The sequence below is a fragment of the Elephantulus edwardii genome, unplaced genomic scaffold (genome assembly GCF_000299155.1).
Source record: "Elephantulus edwardii isolate Elephantulus edwardi_28Jun2011 unplaced genomic scaffold, EleEdw1.0 scaffold00472, whole genome shotgun sequence".
In the NCBI taxonomy this organism is placed as follows: Eukaryota; Metazoa; Chordata; class Mammalia; order Macroscelidea; family Macroscelididae; genus Elephantulus; species Elephantulus edwardii.
The window spans coordinates 692,353-713,692 of record NW_006400222.1 but is presented as its reverse complement, the minus strand read 5'-3'; the positions used below and the strand labels follow the sequence as shown (position 1 = coordinate 713,692).

General features: G+C 52.0%; 1 protein-coding gene across 1 annotated transcript in view; it reads right to left on the bottom strand.

The window, feature by feature from the left end:
- Positions 1–20,369, bottom strand: part of HDLBP (high density lipoprotein binding protein) — a 21,307-nt gene extending 938 nt beyond the window's left edge. Inside the window, 23 exon segments of the mRNA XM_006902927.1 lie at positions 4–161; positions 621–764; positions 1,133–1,267; positions 1,456–1,560; positions 2,319–2,473; positions 3,740–3,878; positions 4,038–4,256; positions 4,380–4,601; positions 5,431–5,649; positions 5,883–6,014; positions 6,156–6,242; positions 10,674–10,787; positions 10,893–10,997; positions 11,567–11,706; positions 12,439–12,517; positions 12,749–12,853; positions 13,798–13,905; positions 14,013–14,219; positions 14,343–14,558; positions 14,753–14,959; positions 17,705–17,920; positions 18,645–18,802; positions 20,294–20,369. Of these exon segments, the coding sequence (XP_006902989.1) occupies positions 4–161; positions 621–764; positions 1,133–1,267; positions 1,456–1,560; positions 2,319–2,473; positions 3,740–3,878; positions 4,038–4,256; positions 4,380–4,601; positions 5,431–5,649; positions 5,883–6,014; positions 6,156–6,242; positions 10,674–10,787; positions 10,893–10,997; positions 11,567–11,706; positions 12,439–12,517; positions 12,749–12,853; positions 13,798–13,905; positions 14,013–14,219; positions 14,343–14,558; positions 14,753–14,959; positions 17,705–17,920; positions 18,645–18,802; positions 20,294–20,369 (3,446 nt within the window).
- Between the last annotated feature and the right edge of the window lie 971 nt (positions 20,370–21,340).

The following is a 21,340-nucleotide window of genomic DNA, read 5'->3' as shown; positions in this document are numbered from 1 at the left end:
ATGGCCTTGCCACGGGCGCCGATGATCCGAGCATGCACACGGTGGTCCAGTGGCACGTCCTCTGAGACCATCTGCTCGAGTTCACCCACAATCTTGAGGATGGCATCGCGGGCCGCCTCTGTGTTCTTCTCATAGCCCGTGATGGTGATCTGCTCCTGGGGCTGCAGAAGGCACCATCAGGAGGGCCTATCCTCATCCCCAGGGAACACACCCAGCACAGGGCTCTCGTTCTGGGGGCACCCAAATCAGGGAAACCTAGGTAGGGACGGCAATGATGCCACCTTATCCTATCCCCTCCTCTTGGTCCCCACAGAGGTAAACATCTACCGTCAAAGGTGAATAGACACAGGTGAGGCTGAAGACTGAGGAGGGGCCTCAGTCTTCAGCCTCACCCTCACATCCCCACACAGGGCACAGCACCCCAGCTGGCCCCACACCCTTACACACGGGTACAAGACCCCAGCTGTACAGCACTACCCCCCGCTCCCCACTCCAGGGATACATACCCCGTTCCCTCCCACAGTGGTACGGCACCCCAGCTGGCCCTGCACCCCCAACAGGGACACAGCACCCCACGCCCTCCCAGTGGTGCAGCACGCTAACTTGGCACAGCATCCCACCTGGCTGCCGTCGTCCTTGTCAGGGAACTGGATGCTCACGTCGTGTTCCAGACGGATCTGCGTGATCACGGCCCCCTTTCGGCCAATGATTTTGGGGTGGTATTTTGGGTCCACAGTAACACTGAGCTTGAAACTCCTCAAGGCCTAGAGGAGAGGAGGCTTGAGGGCAAGGACTCCACCCCTACAGGCTCAGGACTGCCCCTGAAAGCACCATTCCCAGAGCCACTGTGGGGCGGGCATGTCTCCTGCAGCCCAGGAGGAATGCCTGGACTTTAGGACTCAAGTCTTCTCCTCATTCAGGACATTCCCTCCTCAGCTGGTCACCCCACGCCAGTCCTGCCAAGACTGGGGCCAGAGCCCCATGTAACAGCAGAAAAGCTACTAACTGTCACATCAGCCCACAGCACGGGGCCCGGCTCAGGCTGACCCAGGCCCCCAGCCACTCGAGCACCCCCCTGCTGTTTCAGCGGAGGAGGAATGGCGGGTCAACTCGGGGAATAAGAAGGGCTCACCCGCTCCTCCTGTTCAGCCTGAAGCTCCCGCACACGCTCCAGCAGCACAGCCTTGGCCCGGTCCAGGTTGGCAGCCAGGCCGGTGATGGCAATGATGTCAGACTGCAGCTCAGGGGCAGGGACCTGTATGTTCACCTGCAAGGAGGGGGGGGGGAAAAGAAACACCTGCTCAGCTGTGCCATGGCCCAGAGGCATCATGCCCAACCCTAGAGGCATGAGAAACTGCCAAGCCAAGGGTGAATGGGACAGGACACCAGGAGTCAAGAATGACGATCTTTCTGCTCTCTAGGAACCCTGAATGCAAGCCCAAAACGCTGCCTCACCTCAAACTCATCCATCATTTTGCGGATCCCGCTGCCTTTCTGCCCTATGATGTAGCGGTGCAGGTCAAAGGGAACCTCTACTTCAATAGTGACAGGAACCAGAGCCTGCAAGGGTGAGCAGTCAGGGTGAGGGCCCGAGGGAGTGGAGGGTAGACTCAGGGCAGAGAAAATGGGGGGTTTTGAGCCTCAGTGGCAGACACAACCTGGCAGATTGTGGATAAACCAGATAGAGTGCTGCTTGATCCTGCAGCACCCCCAGACCCCCCCACCCAGAACCCAGATTTCCCCGCACTTGGGCTGACGCACTGGCCATGCGGTGTTGTCAGGGGCTGTCAACAGCAGAGAGGACCCAGGTCTGCCTATGGTTTTTGCTCTGCTTGATGGTGGCGGTCAGTCCACCTTGTGGTCCTCGTTAACTTTCCCCAGGACGAAGCAGGCCCCTTTCACAAGTCCAACATCAAGAGGCAATAAAAGCCCCATAATAGTAGTGGATGTGTGGTGCTGGAACAGCAGGGTGAAGAGGCCCAATATGCTGCACTGACACCCAGCGCAGGCCTCCAGCATTCTGGCCAGCTGCCATGCCCTAGAGTGGCAGAGGGATGTTTCTGGAGGTTCCACTGGATGCTGGCTTGCTCCCTCCATTTCTCCACCTGACAATGATTCTCAGTCCAGCCCCTCCACGACCTCATCTGAAGGATACCCCATTTATGAGAGAGCTCAACCTGTAACAGTTCCCGGGGAGCCTCAGACAGGCTGTGAGTAGTCCCCACCTGGCACAGCTGACTGGCCTTCAGGTGGACAGAGGCACTCAGGTGTGCACATCTGTATGGATATGTGTTACAAGTTAGGAGAGAGGCACACACCTCCAGGGCCTCCTTGGCGGCCTCACACTTCTCTTTGCGCCCAGAGATGATGATGATATCGCATCTCCTCGGAGAACCAGGCTCAGCCTCTTTGGTGTCTCTCCCCTCCATGGTCTCCTCCCCATTCTCCTATATGGCAGGCTCTGCGCTAGGAACTGGGGAGAAGGGTAGATGGAAAGGACTTGAGGCATGGGGGCAGAAGTGGGCAGCAGACTGTCGAGACTTCGGAGTACTGAGGATGGCTCCTGGACAGCTCTCCTCAGCTCACACACAGGGCTGATGAGAACAGCCTTGGGAACAGATGAGGAAGCCATGAGGAACACGGAGCCCAAGAAGGCACCAGGTGGGGCAGCAGGGAAGGCCCACCATCTGAGCATCAGAGAAATGAAAAAAACAATGTTGACTAGATACTGCAGGAGCCAGAGGTGCATGACTGACAGGAGTGAACATGGGAGGGGACCAAAGAGATCCAGCTGCTTGGTGCAGGCCATGTGCTGCAGGGCCTAGGTCTGTGGTAGGGGGCCGTGGAGCCGGGCCGGGGCCTGTGTGGAAGGGGGCCGTGGAGCTGGGCCGGGGCCTGTGTGGAAGGGGGCCGTGGAGCTGGGCTGGGAGCCACATATGCTAGCTCAAGGCTGCATCTGCAGACATCCTTGTACTGTGTGAATTGGATAAGAATGTCACTGTAACAGATGCTAGACATGTTCATGGTGAATAAAGGACATAAAACTTACACTGATGAGTTGCTCAGAAGTGCCTGGGGCATTGGGGACAGAATGGGCTGGTGGACTCTGGTAACAGGACACAGGTTTTCTGTGTACCAGTCTTTGTGATTTTTCCTCAAACATGACATGGTAACTAAATGACACTAAAGGCACAGCCACAGGGCGATGGAAATCTGCAAGAACCTGACCCAGAGGGCAGGGGGTTCACAGGGCTTAGTCAGCAGAGACTCCAGGAGCCCAAGAGGCTGAGGGCCAACAGCTGGTAAACCCAGGGCAGCCAGGTCAGCTGGATCAAGAATGCCAGCTGTGTGAGCAGAAGCACACTGCCCTGATGGGAGCCACCACTGAGCACAGCCCAAGGGGCCCAAGTAACAACAGCCACTGACACTGGACAGGAATTCTCAGGAGACCAGCACCTAATAGTAATTAGAAGGCTGAGGGCCCTCGTGCCAGCCCCAACCTGCATGCAACTCAAATCACCTCCTAGAACAGTGGTGGAGCTAAGGGTTCAGAGTGGGCTGCTGTAAACTCAGCAGAGGACAGGCCAGCGCTGCCTATGGACTGCGTACGGGGCCATCACAGTTATGGTTCTTTACCAGAGGAATCTGGGACCCTCCAGGTGGTACACAAAGCACCTTACAGGATCTGCACCACACATGCCCCTTCTGCCCCAGGAAGGGCAGCTCACAACGCTCTCACCTGGGTTCTCCTCTCTGTCAGGGAACTTAATCTGAACGCCATAATCCCGAGTGATCTGCTGTATTCGGGTACCCTTGGGGCCCATTACAGACCGGTGGAACCTTTGGGGGATGGCACATTCCAAGGTCACCTGAGCTTCCTGGAGGAGCAGAGGAAATACAAGTTCAAAGTCCTAGGGTATGCCTACAGCACTTGCCTTTCTGGTGAATTCCCAGGTACTCTCAGACTACCCCCACCCCCGTCTTTCCAAGGTGTGTGAGGACCCCAGCGGATGGCGAAGATCTGGGCTAGCACCTACCAAATCCTCAATGATCTCCTGGATGCGCTTCTTAGCAGCCTCTACACAATCCTTGGCACCCTTGAGGGTGACCTTGTCGCTCTGTGTGCCGGAACGTGGAAAGCTCACCATCACGCCCCCATACTCCTCTGCAATCTCCCTCAGGACCTGGCCCCTTCGGATGACAAAGTGGCGGTGGTGCTTGGGGTCCACTAGCATGCAGTCCTCCACAACATTGTCCTGAGTTGAGAAAAGCACAGACATCAAGGCTAGCCTTCACTCCCTGGCACTGCAGACCTCGAGGGTGGCCAGGGCTCCCCAGGTTCTGGATCAGGAAGACCCCCCAGGGCAGCCGAGGCTCACCAGGTTCTGGATCAGGGCCTCCAGCTCTTTCTGGGCCTCCTTGACAGCATCCTCCTTCCCAATGATGGTGATCAGGTCCTGGTCCTTGTCCTCCGTCGTCGGGAAGATGATGCGGGCACCAGTGCTGTCCCGCACCTTGCGGATCTTGCCACCCCCTTTGCCAATGAGGAATTTGTGGTACTCTGGCTTGGCGCGGATGTCAACCGTGAAGCTCTTTGTTTGCTATGGAGATGACCCAGAGTGACCCACAGACTAAGTAGTTGCTGTGAACAGCTGTGGGTTGGTTGACACACATTACCACAGACACGGTCGATCCCACAGACAGTGTGAGCCTCAGGTAGGTGGCACTGTGGTTGCCTCTAAACCAGGCCAGGAAAGGCACCCACACCATTTTAAAAAAGCTAATGGGGCAAATCCAGCCCAGCAGCCTGGAAGCTGGTAACATGGAAAAATCAAGCAGGGGTGCTGGCTCAGAGGTGCCAAGTTGGTTCATGTTAAACACACGAAAAGGTCACAGGAAAAGCTGCTGCCTCGCCTGGCATCATCTCACTAGAGGCAACCCCCCCTCCTCACAAGCCCTGACACCGGCTCTGAAAAACCTTAGCCAACAGCTCCCTGACAGAAGCATGACCACATGAGGCGACCAGGAAAAGCAGTCAGAGCCTGTCTACCTCGTCATGTGATTCCTTCAGAGCAAACACATAGGATTTAAAGGGGGGCCACCAGCACCAGTCAGCGAGAGAGCAGGGACACCACCCAAGCAGAAATGGGAACGAGCCGGGTCTCCCTCATGGCAAACACTAAGCTATAAACCCAACACAAACTACAAGACGCACTTGTGCCCAGCCACCATGTGGGACAAGTGCTGACAGACTCCCTCCGATGTGGCCAAGGGTCAGCACACTCTAGCAGAAGCCCTACCAGAGCTGACTCAAGAGCACCAGTGGACAAGCGGGGAGCCGGAGTCCCACACAGCCGCCAGGACGCACTTCTCCTCAGACTAAGTAAAAACTTAGAGATGGGGTTCCCACAGTGAGGGCGGGGTGCTCACCTTCTCTTCAGCCAGGTGCAGGAGCTGTTTCTTGGCTTTCTCCACATCTGAGGAAGGTCCCCTGATGACAACTGTGTCGCTTCCAGAACCTTCCACAGGGAAGTGGATGTGGACCCCGCCGCACTCCTCCATGATGGAGCGGATCAGGCGGCCCTTGGTGCCAATGAGGGAGTTGTGCAGCTTGGCTGGGATGGAGACCTCCACCTCGGTGATGTTGGCCTGAAATCAAGCACACGCAGGAGTAAAAAGGGCAGGGCAGGGCAGGGCTACAGTGAGACATCCCTCCATTCCCATCCTTCCCCTGGGGCTCAGGGCCTAGGAGCAAGCCTCTGGACTGTGGAGGGGAGTATCTGACAGGACAGGGTGCTCGCAAGAAGCAGAGGCGAGTGCCCTGCCTGGCGCTCCAGGAGGCTGTCAGAGAGGAAAAATCAGCACTTCAGGGCTCTCCTTACAAGGTCTTTCTGAATAGAGAGGATGCGGCTCCGGGCGGCCTCGCAGTTGGCCCGCTTGCCTGTGATGACAATGGTCTCTGAATTGCTGTTCTCGGCTGGAAGGTCTATCTTGGTGTTGCTCTCTTCACGGATCTACAAGCAAAGAGGAACTAAGATGTTAACTGGCTGCAAGTGCTGGGAAGGAAAGGTCTCCGTTCAAATTTAAATTTACAGTGGTGCAAGGGGGCAAGGAATAAGTGACAAAGAGGTGAAAGGAGGGAACAAGTGGGTCACCTTTTTAATGTTTGCGCCTCCTTTCCCAATGATGTTCTTGTGAAATTGTTTGAAGATTGGAACAGAAATGGAATAGCTATTTTCTACCTGAAAAACAAAAAAGATGGCACAGTTAGCATTCATGTAGAGTGAAAGCTTCCTAAAACAGAGGCAATGTGAAGACAAGGTTGTGTGCTGCAGCCAGGCCCTGCCTTGGTCTCCTCCCATCCCTGCAGAGCCTGCAGATCACCTGTGCAACAACTCAAAAATCAGGCACATCACAAGTCAATGGCTCAAAGCCCCCTTTGAGAGAAAATGCACACACTCTCTAATCACTAGACACATGTATCACCCAAAAGCCATCAAGTCCAGCCAGGTCCCATGGGCACTAAACAAGAGAGTGGAAAAGTCTTACCTCAACATCCATCAACACACATTACATATTAAATCACAAAGCAAATCTCATATATTTAAAAAAATGGAAAGACTGCAAAGTCTTTCCCCAGATCATAATGGTCTAAGTTAGAAATCAACAACTGGACCATCAGGAAAAAGTATCAAGGGCATGGATATGAAATAAGACCCTGCTCGAACACTTTTGGGTAAGAGCATTTCTGCTGTTTCAAGAAGTTTAAAATTTTCTCTAACAATGAAATCACAACATACCAAAATCCACAAGGCAAAAGCAGTACTCAAATTAATTCACACCCTGCATCTCTGACAAAAACCAGCAAAGCAGATCCTATAGCCTCTGGATAAAAGGAAATAAAGGCTCAAACGGAGACTTGGACATCAATGTTCACAACAGTGTTGTTCACCATAGCAAGAAAATGGAAACAGCCAAGCTGTCCAACAACAATCAAATGAACTGAGAAATTATGGTATACTCACACAGTGGAATACTATGCAGCACCCAGGAGTTATAATTTTGTAAATTACTACCTAGCTTGGGAGGGACTGGAGAGCATTATGCTGAGTGGCCATAAGGCCAAATACTGTATAAAATCGTTACTGTAGAATGAGTATGAGGATCCAAGGGTGGGCAAGAGTGGAAGCAGAGGGGTGAGGACGGGCAGGAGGGGGTTAATCATAGGGCTACACAATTTGATGGGGATGGTGGAGAGGTATGAATGAAATGGGAAAGATCCAGTGTAAAAAATAATATATTCAAACATTGTAAATAAACCAGTATATTAAAAAAAAAAGAATCAATAAGCAAATCAAACAAAAGAAAAAAAGTAACAACATGGCTAAGAAACAAAGCTGATGACTTCACAACAGAAGCATTAGACACTAAAGAGCCAGTAACAGGATACTGTCAAAAGCTACACTAACAGAACCTGAAAACTGAGGAACGGATCCATATCTAGAAACTCACGGCAACCTAAGCATACGCCATTCATGCCAGAGACTTTAACCAGTCTCATCACCAAAGAAGAAATCACACAAGTCATAAAAACATCCCCAACAACAAGAGTTTTAGTTCAGATGGCATCACTGGTGAATTCTACCAAGGATTTAGGTAGGAACTAACACCAATTCCTAGTCAAGAAATTTTAAATTCTAGGAGAATACTTCTACATAAGAAACATCTTAACACTACAGCCAGGAAAGAAGCCTACTAAACACAGAACCAGAGACCAACTACCCTCATGAACACAGATGCAAAAATGCTCAATAAAACCCTAGCCATACCATCCTGTCATCACTATGTGCCGTTGGGTGGCTTCCTGCTCTATCCTGAGCCAATGTTATCATCTCTGACACCCCATCACACCAGTTACTCAGTCAATCCATATCAAGGGTCTTCCTTTCCTGTGCTTTCCCTCTCCAAAGAACTGGTCTTCCTTTGCAATATCCTGAAAGTATGTCAGACGAAGCTTCAGAATCCTTGCCTCCAAGAAGCAGCCTAGTTTCCCTCTCCCTAGGATGAACCTGTTTGTTCTCCCGGCAGTCCACGTTATATTCAATGCTCTTCTCCAGAACCACAGCTCAAAGGCATCAATTTTTCTTCTATCATCCCTAGTCATTATCCAGCTTTCTGATGCATAGCATGTAATTGTGAAAACCATGGCCTGGATCAGGTGCACCTTAGTCTCCAGACTGACACTGTTGCTCTTAAGTCTCTGGAGAAGTCCCTGATAGTAGATTTTCCCAATGCATTATATTAAAAATTTATCACTAATCTTGATCAAGTGCGATTCATAATAGGTATACAAAGAGTTCAACATTAGAAACACAATCAATGCAACCCCTATACCAATAGAACGGAAAAGAACAATATGATCTTAGCAACGGATGCACAAAAGGAATTTGATAAAACTCTACCTTTTCCTGACAAAAAATGCTCAAAGTAGGAACAGAAGGGAAATTTCTCAATATAATTAACAGCATAGGTACCAAATGAACAGTTGGCATTAGTCGCAATGGAGAAAGATTAAAGTTGTAACAGAACCGGACAAGGATACCTTTTTATCACCATGCCTGCTCAATACTGTACTGAAGTCCTAGCCAGAACAACGAGGAAAGGGAATCAAAGGTCTCTAAATTGACACAGAAGAAGCAAAACAATCTTTATTTGAGGATGGTATGATCCTATATAAAGAAAATCTCAAAATCTCAGGAAGAAAAGGAGTGGATGTGATTTAGCAAAGTGGCAGGTATAGGACTAGTGCACGAAAGCCAGTGGCTTGTGCTACAGGAGCAGAGAGAACGATGGAGAGGCAACAAGGAGAAAGCTACCACTTAGAACAGTCACCACAATGAGGAACTCCTTAGGCAACGAAAGGATCAGCTGTTAAGTTGTTTCGTGGCCTAGTGGTAAGAAACTGCACTGCAATCCCAAAGGTATGAGGTTCAAATCTACTCCACAGAAGGAGGATGGGAAATCTCCTTCCATATGATTAAAAGCCTCTGAGGACCTGCTAGAGGGTCACCTATGGGTCAGATCCAACTCGATGTTAACAATATGAGTTGTTTAGGACTCAATAGCATCTAAAAACTATGAGAAACCCAGACAGAGCAACACGAATGGAGAAATAGACTCTGCTCACAGATTGGGAAACTGAGCTCAGGGTATTTTGTAAAACTGGCAACACTACCAAGAGCGGTACACAGATAATAAGCAATTCGGATCCAGATCCCGTCATGAGATGTAACAATCATGCAACTTTATATGGAAAGAAAAGATAAGCAACGTGCTACCACAGGAAAAAAACAGACTACTTCACATTTCCTGGTCTCCAAACCTGTAACAGTCACAGTAACCAAAACATGCTGGAGCTGGTGCAAAGATATACAGAAATAAACCCATCCACCTATGAACAGTTCATCTTTGACTGATCCATTTAAACGCGGGGGAAAGACAGCCTACTGGCTACCTACTGCAGGAAACAGAGACAAGAGCCATACTTCACACCAAAGAGGAAAATGAGAACGTTAAGAAAAAATTAGGACAAACTCAGAAGCCCCGATCTATAGCATATCAAGTCATTCCAAATGCACAGTCAGCTTAGAAACCAACAAGACAATGAAGACTTCTGAAAAATTAAGTCCTTTTGTGCATCATGAGATCTCTCCTGAAGAGTAAAAAACAGAATCTCCAGACTGGGGAAAATTACCTACCTGACAAAGGACTCATCTTTAAAAACTATAGAAAATGCCAACACCTCAATAATCAAAAGACAAATAATCCCATTAAAATGGTCAGAGCGTTACTGTAGCGTTACTAACAGCAGATGGAGGCAACCCACCATGAATGAATAAAGACAGGCCCTTCACACAATGTAGCACCATGGGACAGACAGACAAGAAATACAGAAGACTGCAGAACCCAGGTGCAGCTGGGAGACATCGGCTAAGCAAAACATATCAGCCGCAAAGGCTTCTCATGGTCCAAGATCACGATTACAGAAAGACTCGTAAGCTGGGTGCTCTCGAGTGGGAAGTGACTCAGAGCTGGACTCTCCGGGTTTTCAGAGGCAGAAAACGGCATGAGAGGACACTGCTCATCCTTCTCCCATGCAGCAGCTGGGGGACTTGAACCTTGTGACTTTGGGATTGCGGTGCAGTATTTTAACACTTGGCCATCAGAGCTCCACTATTATAAAAAGCTAAGGAAAGGTTTACACACAGAATCATTCATGGATGGTTACAAGTGAGGGAAAGGGAGAAAATAATAAATCAGTAAGATTGGTGAACAGAAAGGCAATACATAACAGAATAACTCATCAGACACTAATTCTACTCATCAATGCTAGTAAATATTATAAAACAATGTATTGATGATGGACTGAAACAGTAATTAAAGTTATGTATACAAAAACATCTCTCTAAAAATAAAGATGTGCCCAGTGGCGATGTGGCAAGGGTCTGATCTCAGGTTACAATGGGAACCACCGTGGGAAGAATCTCCCAGGTCGGTTTTGGTTAAATTCCATCCTGACAGAGGCTCCTGGGTGGGTGGGTGTGTGTGGGTGTGGGTGTGTGTGGTTCTGAAGGAATACTGTCCCATGATAACAGGTGGTGTAGCATTCCTACCAGGTCTGCCACCATCTTCTGCATGTATTTTGTACATTTTTCCACTTCATTCTTGGGTCCTCTGAGTTGGACAATGTCACTTTTTTGTGCTGGGTCTGGAAAATTGATGATAACCTAGAACAAATCACCATAAATCACCATAAGGCCCAGATGAGTGGAGTCCCTGTACCAATCCAACTCCACGGACAGCCACAGAAGAGTACTGCTGTGAGTGGTCACCTCTGGAAATTTGTCACGAATTTCACGGATCCGTTCACCCTTCTGCCCAATGATTGTTCGGTGAAATCTCTGTTCAATGATTAGGTCCTTGGTACGCTCATTTTCCTAAAAAATACAATGGAAGAAAAGAAGATGGACTCCCAATGTGAGCAGATCCTGGGAGCTGGGTGAGTAAGGCCACAGCAGCCCACTTGCCCAGAGGAACTGCCCAGCTTCATTCCCAGAGTCCCCCGGGAGTTATAGTCCTTACCATGCGAGCTCCCTCTAGCAACTCTTGTGCTTTGTGTTCTCCTGAACCAAGCACAACAAAAGTGCAAATGCCAGAGCTCAATGACCACAACTTCTACCTGTCTGGCCATGACCCCAAAGCAAACCAGGCGGCAGTGGTTTCCATGGGGCAGAGGCTAGCCCCCTGGATCGAGTTTGTCTGGGCCACTGCTGAGCCCCTGGGAGTTAAGAATGGTCTCAGAGGAGCATGCTCATGCTCCCGCAGAGTGAAAACCGCTAGAGGAAAACAGAGGAACAAGCAGATCGGCAGGGATCTGCCAGACTAGCATCCCCCAGGACATCAGATGCTGCAGGCTGAGTGGCAGGAGCTTGAGGACATGGTCCTATGGAGGCTGGCATCAGAAGTGGCCTTGTAATGCTCTGTGGACAAGGACAGGCACGCTCACCATGCGGGAGGCGAGCTCCAACAGCTCCCGCTTGGCCTGCTGCACGCCTTGCGGGTCTCCCTCGATCCGGATCAAGTTGCTCTTTTCGCTGTCGGGAGGGATGCGCACAGACACCTTGTACTGGTCTTTGATTCTGTTAACTGGAAAAGAACAAATGGGAATACATTTGTGCATAGCGCAGGTGAGGCTGGTGAGCCCCTATAGCCTGTACCGTGCCTCAGCACAGCCTGCACTGTGCAACAGCGGAGATCCCCAGGATCCCAGTGCACAGATGTGCTTAGGAGCTGCTGTTCAAGTGTCAGACAGAGAGAGGAAAAAAATCCCTACTCAAAGAGCCTACTTAAAGAACAGGATCACGTGTTAGTTCTTGCCGCTACTGAAAACCAACTGCACATGGAGACTTACATCCCCACAATGTACTACAGCCCTAGACAGACACTAGCAGGTTCATGGTGAGGTGGAGCACACAGCAGGGCTTCTCCTAGTGCCCTCTCCTAGTGGCCGGGACCTGCTCCAGCCTTGGGTCTCTCTGCCTGGCACTGACCTGAGAGCACACTGGCCGTGGGACAGCGGCCTTGCCTGGCCGAGTGCTTATTTCACCCCTTATTGCCGCTCACTTTTTCCTTTCAGCTCTGATTTGGCTGCATACATGACAGCAAGAGCCACGCTTAGTGTGGGTGCCTTGATGGGCTACACAAGCCTGTCTGAGTGCTGGAGAAAGCACCCCGAGAGTGCTATGCATGCCTCAAGCCAACTGCTGCTCCAGGGAAGAAGCCAGCAACTACAGATAAATGACCTGGAACAATGGCTTCCCCTTGCAGATGCCCAGTCCTCAGGGCTATGTCCCCTGGCCGCGCTGGAGGGTCACTCACTGTTAGATCCGCTCTTTCCAATCAGGTGTCTGTGGAACTTGTGGTCAATGTTGATTTCCACATAGTCCATCCGGCTGATCTGTAGGAGAACACACAAGTGTCAGTGCCAGCCGTGCTGTGGCCCACGGCATGGCTGCCACACAGGCCAGAGCCCAACAGTGTCCACCGCTCAGTCCGAGTTCACCAGGAAACCTGTCTCCTCCACCTGCCCTTCCAGATGATGGTCAGCATGCAAACAGTTTGCCCTTTGCCCAAGCACCAATCTGCTGTCCACCTGACCCTCCCACCCCCAGGATTCCCTGCAGCTCACCAAGTCCTTGACCATGGCCTCAATTTGCCCCTGGGCCACATTCACATCCTCTGTGGGGCCTTCCAGAGTGATCCTGTCCTCGCCCTCAGTAAACTCAATGTGGACCTGTCCAAGAACAAGGAGAGCTAGTTAGACTGGGGTGGCACAGTGCCCCCTCCAGGGGCAGACCTCACACAGAGAGAGGGGAGAGCTGGGCCAGGCCCATTCATGTGAAGTGAACCTGACAGTCCCGTCCTCTGCTTTCCCACTAAGTGCAAGTGGCTACACTGTTCACATGGTGCTGGTACCCAGACTGATGGAAAACCCAGCAGTGCCCCAGGTGCCACCATCCACTTCAGAACCCAGCTCCTCTCTGGTCTTGAGAGGGAAGGTCAGCTGGAGAACGTGTGCTCGACAACAAAGTTTGAGAGTGCAGTGTCTGAAAAGTTCCTTGGGGAGCCAGCCATGGAGCCGCCTGTGTGAGGCAACAAGGGAAACCTAGAAAAAGCAGTCACTGACAAGTGAACAGGAAACAAGGTTTAGGCAAAGCAGAAAGAGAAATGACGAGAACAGGTCCGATGGTGCACCCTGCTGCAAAAGCTTACTGGGAGCAACCTTGTCCTTTGTGAACAGAAGACACAAACAGAACCAGGAACGGGAACTGAGTACTACTGTCAGGCCAGGGAGGCAGAGGATGAAAAGGTACATCAACCACAAACCAATCACCACACAGGTTTGCTCTTCAGCAGCTACTGCCGTCACAGTTGTGCAGCGCTACGCCACATTCTGAAAAGGCTATTTCCTAAGGGTTACTAAGCCCAGCCATGCTTGCACCCCACCCACCCACTGCCTCTCCTTGGCTACAAAGAACAAAGGAGTGAGGCCGACACCTAGACGCTTCTTCTCTGTTTCTTTTATGATCATGCAGCAGCAGCAGCAGCAGCCCAAGAACAGTCTGCTTTGGAAACATCTCTGGGGACAGCAGCAGGACAGATATCAGAAAAGGGTTGTGACAGCTGAGCAAAGAGCAGGGACACCCTTCACATAGCCCGCTCCAGAGCGCTCCTTGCCTTTGGCATCTGCTGTGTGATCTTGGCCAGGTTCTGCCCTTTCTTGCCGATGATGAAACGATGCAGCCAGGAGGGAGCAGAGACCGAGGAGACAGTGAAGCTATTGGCCTGGAACACAGGGGACGAGCATGTGGGTGCCAGCTACCTGCTGGGCTCAGAGAGGTGAGCAAGGCCCAGTCGCAGCCCAGGGCCTTCGGCTCTCAAGGGGCAGTCACCTTAGCATAGACCTCGGTCAGTGCCTGCCCCAGCTTCTCAGGCTCGCCACGCAAGATGACCGTCTCCGAGGCACTGTCTGAGGGCGGGATCTCCACGGAGACCCCGGTCCGCTCTAGGATCTCCTGCAGGGAATTGCCCTTGGGCCCAATGACGTACTTGTGCTGCGACTTCTTCACCTCCACAGCGATGGTGGTGGTCTTCTTTTTCTAGTGGAAACACACAGGCAGTCAGAGGGGAAAGGATATGCTGCCCTGGTGTCAGAACAGGTCAGCAACAGGGAACAACCCTGACAACCCGCTCTCAGGACTGCCCACTGCCAAGCCGCTTACCTTCTCCTCATAAATCTTCTTGATGCGTGCCACTGCCTGTGCCAGCTGCTCCTTCTCCCCTGTGAAGACGATTTCTGTGCGGCTGACACTGGGCGGTGGGATGTTGATGCGTGTCCCGGTCTCTTGCATGATTTCACCTACCAGTCTGTTGTAGGGACCTGCGATGAAGGGGTGGAAGGCCTTCTCCACTTCCAGCCGTTCCACAGCACGCTTGTCCTAGAAAAGATCGAGGGTGAGGCTGAGGCACTGGAAAACCCGAGTGTCCTAATGTGGCAGACAGGCACTACATGGGTAACAATGTCCAGGTCACAGTGCACGTGTCCTGGAGGGGTCGAGGCTGCAAGCTCTCTTCGGCACAGAGCAGGAGCCCTCTCATGCAGTGAGAAGCAGCGGTGGCGGCCTCCACACACCTGTTCTGCTGAGATGAGCAGGACTTCGTGGCGAGCCTTCTCAATGCCCTCTTTGGTGCCAGTGATCTTGATCTGATTGCTGGGGTCATCCGGACGTGGGATTTGGATTTTGGTTGCAGTTTTTAGCTCCAAGTCTTGCAGCTTCTCTCCATTTTTGCCAATCACAAAGCGATGGTGTTCCTTGGGAATGGCAACTGTCGCTGAGGCCTAGAGCAAAAAACCAAAGGACACCAAATTGTGGGTTCAGCAGGAGACTAATACCTCTCTGGCTAGGATGCCATTCTTATCTGTTCCCACCAACCTGACCACAGGCCAGGGCACGCTCAAGGTGACATATCTCCATGATCCCTGCACCTCCAGGTGACGCAGCTATCACCTGGGGACTGTCCAGGGTCTTCCCAGTGTGGCTGTATGCATTACAACAGCAATGCTCAGGGATACCATCCACTCACATCGGCTGCCTCTCATCATGCCAGGCTCAGGGCAGGACTGCTCACCTGGGTCTGCTTCTGGAAAGGTAAACAGTCCTCCTAGACGTGCTACACATACCCTAACCCACCATGAGGCCAAACTTCTCCAGGCCAGGGATTCCAAGTAGGAGGACAGGGCCATCTGTCCTCTCCCATGCTTCGGAACAAAGGCCTCTAGTCCATGGCAGTGACACTGACAGCACACATCCCTCTCCAGTACAGAGTGCACCATTACCAGGGTAAAGCCAACCTTCCCAACGTAAGATTATAAACTTTGCACATTAAGCAGGTTAGGGAAAAAGAACCAGGACAACGCTAACAACCGTCTGAGGAGGTGGGCGAGAAGGCAAAGCGGCTACGACAACACAGCACCAAACCATCAGAGTGGAAGCAAGAGCACAGCTGAGAAGCCAGCACAGGGCCTGAGTTACTAAGAGGACAGCCTACATGGTAAAAGCACTGTCTCCAGGGAGCTCTGTGGCCTAGTGGCAAGAAGCTGCGCTGCACTCCCGAAGGTGCATGGTTCAAATTTACCAGACGCTCCACTGGAGAAGGAGGGGCAGTCTCCTTCTAGGCCAGTTGGATCTGATTAGATGGCAAGTGCACGAGCAAACACCCACACCCACACCTCCAATCACTGTAAAACCTCTGTACCTCACCCCATTTCAACTGACCAGGAAAGGAAAAGTCACAAAACCCTTACACGATCCAGAAGAAAACAGAAAGTGTGAAGACATTTTCTTCCATGACACTATGTAATTTACTTTAGGAATAATTCAGATAGTAACAAGAGAACTTTCATAAAACAAATGCGTCACGGGCAATGGCCAAGATCAAACAAAGGCAAAACCCGTTTGCAACTTGAGTTGAGGATGAACGGTTACTAGAGAAGGCCTAAAACCCAAGAGATCCTAAAAACCAGCTTAAACAGCCAAACATAGCAGAGGTTTGCATGGGAAACGGGCACTTCAGACACTGAGAAGATTCTGCTCATCAGAAAGTGCCAATGAATGGTGCATATGGCCAGCTGTGTGTGCTGGCACTGCTCCAGGAGGGAATGTGGTCCCATGTGGCAAAAGAGCACAGCAGTGACCCTTTGACCCGGCCAGCTCACTTCTAGAACCTCTGTGAAGCCACTGGACTCAATAGGAAAGATCATGAACAAAGGGCCTGTACTGAGTGAGATGACTTCCGACAGCCAGTCTGGAACCACTCAGCTGCCCGTCAGTGGAGAAGGGCTTCAAGAAGCCACCCAGTACCCCAAGCAGCTGTGTGGAGGGACACGACCCACAGATCCCTCAGGGATCAGTCACAGCTGCCTACAGTGGCTCATAGGACTGGACACACGAGGCTGCTGGGTGCCAGCACTGCCCCACCTGGGCACCTCCTCTCTCTGACTGAGACCTGACCGCGACTGAAGGGCTGTAAAGGGGCTTCAGCCTGGTGGCAAGACTGGTGCAGGTGATTTCAAGCCTTCCCAGATCCAGTGTACAGCAAAGCCTTCCAGCACCCAGATCCTCAGCAAGACATGAGCCCACAAGAGAGATGGCTGCAGCCTGGGTCCCATTCCCTTTTTCCTGGGACATACAGAGAGACCAGGCGCCACTGGCATCTGGACTACGGTCAGATCATGGAGGAGTCTGAGGATCAGAGTGTCCACTGGACAGAGAGGGGCTGTGAAAGGGACCTCCTTCTGCTAGCAGTGCAGTGGTCACTGAAGACAGCAGCCTAGGTGATGCATGTCAAGCCTGGAGAAGGGCTGACCACAAAGATGAAGGACATCAAAGGGAAACCACACTCTTCAGGCCCCAAACAGACTCTCCAATTGACAAGGTCCTCTGAACAGTGATGGGAGACGGGTCCTCCGCCCTCCTCAGTGCTCATACTGACTGCAGACAAACGGCAGGAATAAGAACCAGGTAGTCATGACTTGTGACTCCTCGAGACTTAAGCAATGGTCACAGCGACAAGGCAATGACAGACAGGGACAAGGATCTTGAATAGTGGTGGGCTCAGCTGAAGTTTAAGAATCTGTTGAGCCAACTCAGAGAAGGCCAGCAGGGCTCACAGCTGTGACCTCTCCTCCACAGGCCCCTACAAACCAAACCAGCCAATTGGAATTCAGGGTGCAGAGGGACTGACAATCCAGTCATGGGGCCTGACCAATGAGGGCATTTAAAAATTGAAGAGAGATTCCAGCACTGTGACCAGACCACTCAGGACAGACAAAACTTGGGTCTGTAATTTGCAAGGCCTGGTCTGTAAGCTGCATTTAAAAAAAAGGAAAGAGCCAGCAACTTCTCATGCCAAGAACCAAGCTACTCCACATCCACCCGCCTGTTACAACTACACAGGCCCAGTTCATGTGAGGTGGGACAAGTCCTATGGTCTTCTCATGACTCAGGTGCTTGGGGAGGCACTTCCTGCAGGAGCATCTGGGTTAGATCATCCACCAAGTGCAAGAGCAAGGCAAGATACCCACCTGTGTCTGTAGTCTAGCGACAATGTCCTTCCGGGCTTTCATGACAGCGTCCAGCTTCCCTGAGACCATGATGGAGAGGCCCTGGTCTTTGGCAAGTGACAGCTCCAGATGTGCGCCCGTCCGCTGCATGATCTCAAGACAGATTTTTGCTTGCTCGCCTTCTCCGAACTGGTTCATGTCCTTGTACTTCCTCTCCTCCAGTGGCACGTGGAACACCTGCTCAGAAAGGACATCAGATGAGGAGGGACATATGCACACAGGGTGTAGCTTGAGCCCCAGAGTCTATGTCACATGATGAGAATGTAAGACCTGGGACAGAGCCCCCATCCATGAAGACTGAAGGACAGCATCAGTGCTGAGGGCCGTAAGACCTGGGACAGAGCCCTCTGGAGAGGGCCACATGTTTGGGTGGGGTGTTCAGCTAGGACCCTGCCCACCAGGAAAGTGCCCAAGAGGAGGCATCCAAAAGGGTCTAAGCGAACTAAATAAGACAGGGACACACACTAATTAAGACAGGCTGTTAAGACAGAAGAGGCTGTTAAGAATGGGAGCAGGAGGCTGGGAAAGGACCCCAGGCTTGGTCTTGGTCTACAGAGCAAAAAAATGTTTATAAGATGTCTACGAGAGGCGTCAGGCGCCCGCTGGGGGGAAGGAGTGAGTGAGGGCCAGCTGGTTTTGTGGCGGAAGTGCAATGGAAAGGCTGGCACGAGTGGAGATGAGGTGCAGGCAGAAGATACGAGTCTAGCTGGGTCCAGGGGGCGGAAGCAGGGCTGTATGCACCTGGGTCTCAGCGGGACCCACTCCCCTGACAGGAGAGCTCCCCAGGGGTCCACCAATGCCAGCCCTCCTTCCAGAGAAGAGGACATGGGGATAACTTTGCTTTCATGGAGCTAATAACACTCTTCACACCTGCCCTCCCTACTCCTCCTCAGATGCCCACCTGAGTGATGACAGAAGCCTTGATGGGCCGGATCTTGTTGCTCCAGGCCCCGGAGGGCTCCTGGGTGCCGTCCAGACAGGCAGCCTTCTCAGGGAGTGGAGGGAAGGCATCTTTGTAGGTTGGAGGGTCGCTCTCCTCTTCTGAATTTAAGGTCGCAACTAGAAGAGGGGAAACACAGGTTAACAAGCAGCATGTGGCATTCAGCACTAGATGGAACAAGACCGCAGTTTCAATGTACAACAAAATAAGACACACTTGACCCACTGACAGCTCCTTAACTACCCAGCACAGGATTACACCAGGAAACCCAATGGGGCCAGATTCTAGACCCCAAGTGCCCATCCAGGCTGTCCCTCCCTGGGAAGGCCAAGGCAAGTGTGCTTCCTCTCCTAGCAGGTCACCCCCGCTGCGGCTGGAGCCACCAGAGTGGACCAGTTCTTGAGGTCCTCTCAGAACCACATCTACCACAGTGCTGTTACACAGGACCAACAATGGGGGACAACAACAGGGGCCCTGAGGGTTGCCACAGGACAGAGTCAACAAGAGGGGACCAAACAATGCGGGTCCTGAAGGGCTCCCCAGAGCAGCCTGAGCACATCAGGCCCTTCCACACTTGGGCACCAGGTAATTCTAGTGGGACTTGCCACATTTTGGGTCACCCTTCACCACCATCACCACGGGGAAACCAAATTCTTCACCGCACCTTCATTCCCACATTATCAACCATGGGCTCGAGGAGACGACCTGGAGGTGCCCAGAATCAGGCACATAATAAGCTAGTGAGAAAATGCTGCAATGGATGTGAAGGACCTATGAGCTCCCAGGTAAGCAGAGCATACATCTGATCCCTGGCTTTGCACTCACAGCCACATGGCCTGGCTGCCCAGGGCTAACCAGCAAAGTACCCCTCCACACCGCCCCCGCAAGTGCTGCTGTGTTTCAGGGAGTCTGCAGCCTATGCCAGGAGCCTCCATGGGAGCCATACGGGGCTGTTTGGGCCCCTCCATGGTAGAAACAGTCCCTCAAACTAGTGAGCGGAACACCAGGCAGCTATTCATTCAGTCTGTGGACTGCATGACATCTGAGCAGAGATCCAGGCCTCAGATGACAGCTGGGTATTTGTGAGGCAGCTGTAGCCGTGACGTGAGCACAGATCCAAGGAGAGGAAAGAAGGGAGGACACGTCATGATGGTGCTTTTAACCTCAGACATGGACGTGAGCACAGTCTTAGACATATCATATTAAAACAAAGACTAGCACCTTAACACCTCTCTACTTTGAGATACGGGAGTAAATGAAAGAGTACTGTTTCTAAGCAGCACTGCCCTCAAGTCTGGCCAGCTGCCTCGGGGAGCCAGAGGCCAGGTCTGACCTGCCCTTATGATGGCGTTGGCCCAACAGGCTACCAGTGGCTCTCAGAAGGGAGGATCTCATTGGTCACCAGTGGCTCTCCAGAATGCTGTCCACATTTAGTCACTTTCTGTGTCACCCATCTCCCTGTTGACTAGACCAGCTCTTTACCTACTGCAGTGTGTGGAGTCAGACAGGAGCCTTGTCCTGCCCAACACTGAGAGAGGCAGAGGGTACCTGCAGGGAGGACGGAGCTGTGGCAGTGCCCAAGTCGCAGGGAGAGTGCCCAGGGCAATCACCTTTGATTTGTTGCGGTACCAGTCCACTCCGGTGCTCGGCAAAGCTCTCCTGGGTCAAAACGGCAACAGAGCTCATTGTTGGTCGCACACCTACACGCAGTCCGGGTCAGCAACTGCAGTGGAGGGGTAAGAAAGGAGGCGTCAGAGGTGAGGCCAGATTGAGGGTCCCAGGAAACATTCTGCCTAAACACTTGGCCAAGTGGTTCATTTTCTTTCCGTCCCTTTAACTTTGGATAGACACTTGTTAAAGTCATGAAAAGGTGAGGCCAGGGAGTGTGTTGGGTCAACTGTATGCTCTAAGTGTCCTGTGACTGCAGAGGTGGAGACTCAGCATGCTGGGTTCCACCTGTGACCCACCAGGGGCAGCACTCAGATCACTGTGTACACACGCAGTGGCCGCTGTCCATCTAGCTGGACAGTTTGGGCTCACATCCCCACACATGCCTGGCAGGACCAGGCTGTGCCTACACACTGCACCAGATGCTCAGACCTGGGTCAGCGGGTCATGCTTCTTGTCTGGTGCAAGGTGCAGGGTCTCTCCTGAAAGCCCTGCAGACTGCGGCAGATACCACACAGTGCTCCACTTGCCAGATATGGTGGCACGGGACGCAGCCCAAGAGCCAAGGTTCTGTGCTGGAAACAAAAGGCTGGTCTTTACTGTCACCAGACAAACGGTGCAGGAAGCCACCTGGTGGCGGGGTCAGTCTTGAGTTCTGGCCACTTTGACTGGGGAGAGCCTATTCTCTGCTCAGTTATACACCACGCGCCTCATCAACACTGTTGCTGGCTAAATAATGGGAGTTTGTGTGGCACTGCTGAGACCCACTGAAAATGTGGGGATAGACACGCATGAGCGGGACCGAGGATGTCACACTGCACTGACGATGCTCACACTCACCAGCAAACGGTCAGTAGCCAGAAAGTCCGTCCTGAAGCACCTGTCAGCCTGCCAGCTTTGCTGGTGCAGACGGGGGCAGGGGAGAAAACAGAGGCACATTACTTGTCTGCATTTCACACAAGTCCAATCCTTTAATGCCAGAAAAGGCC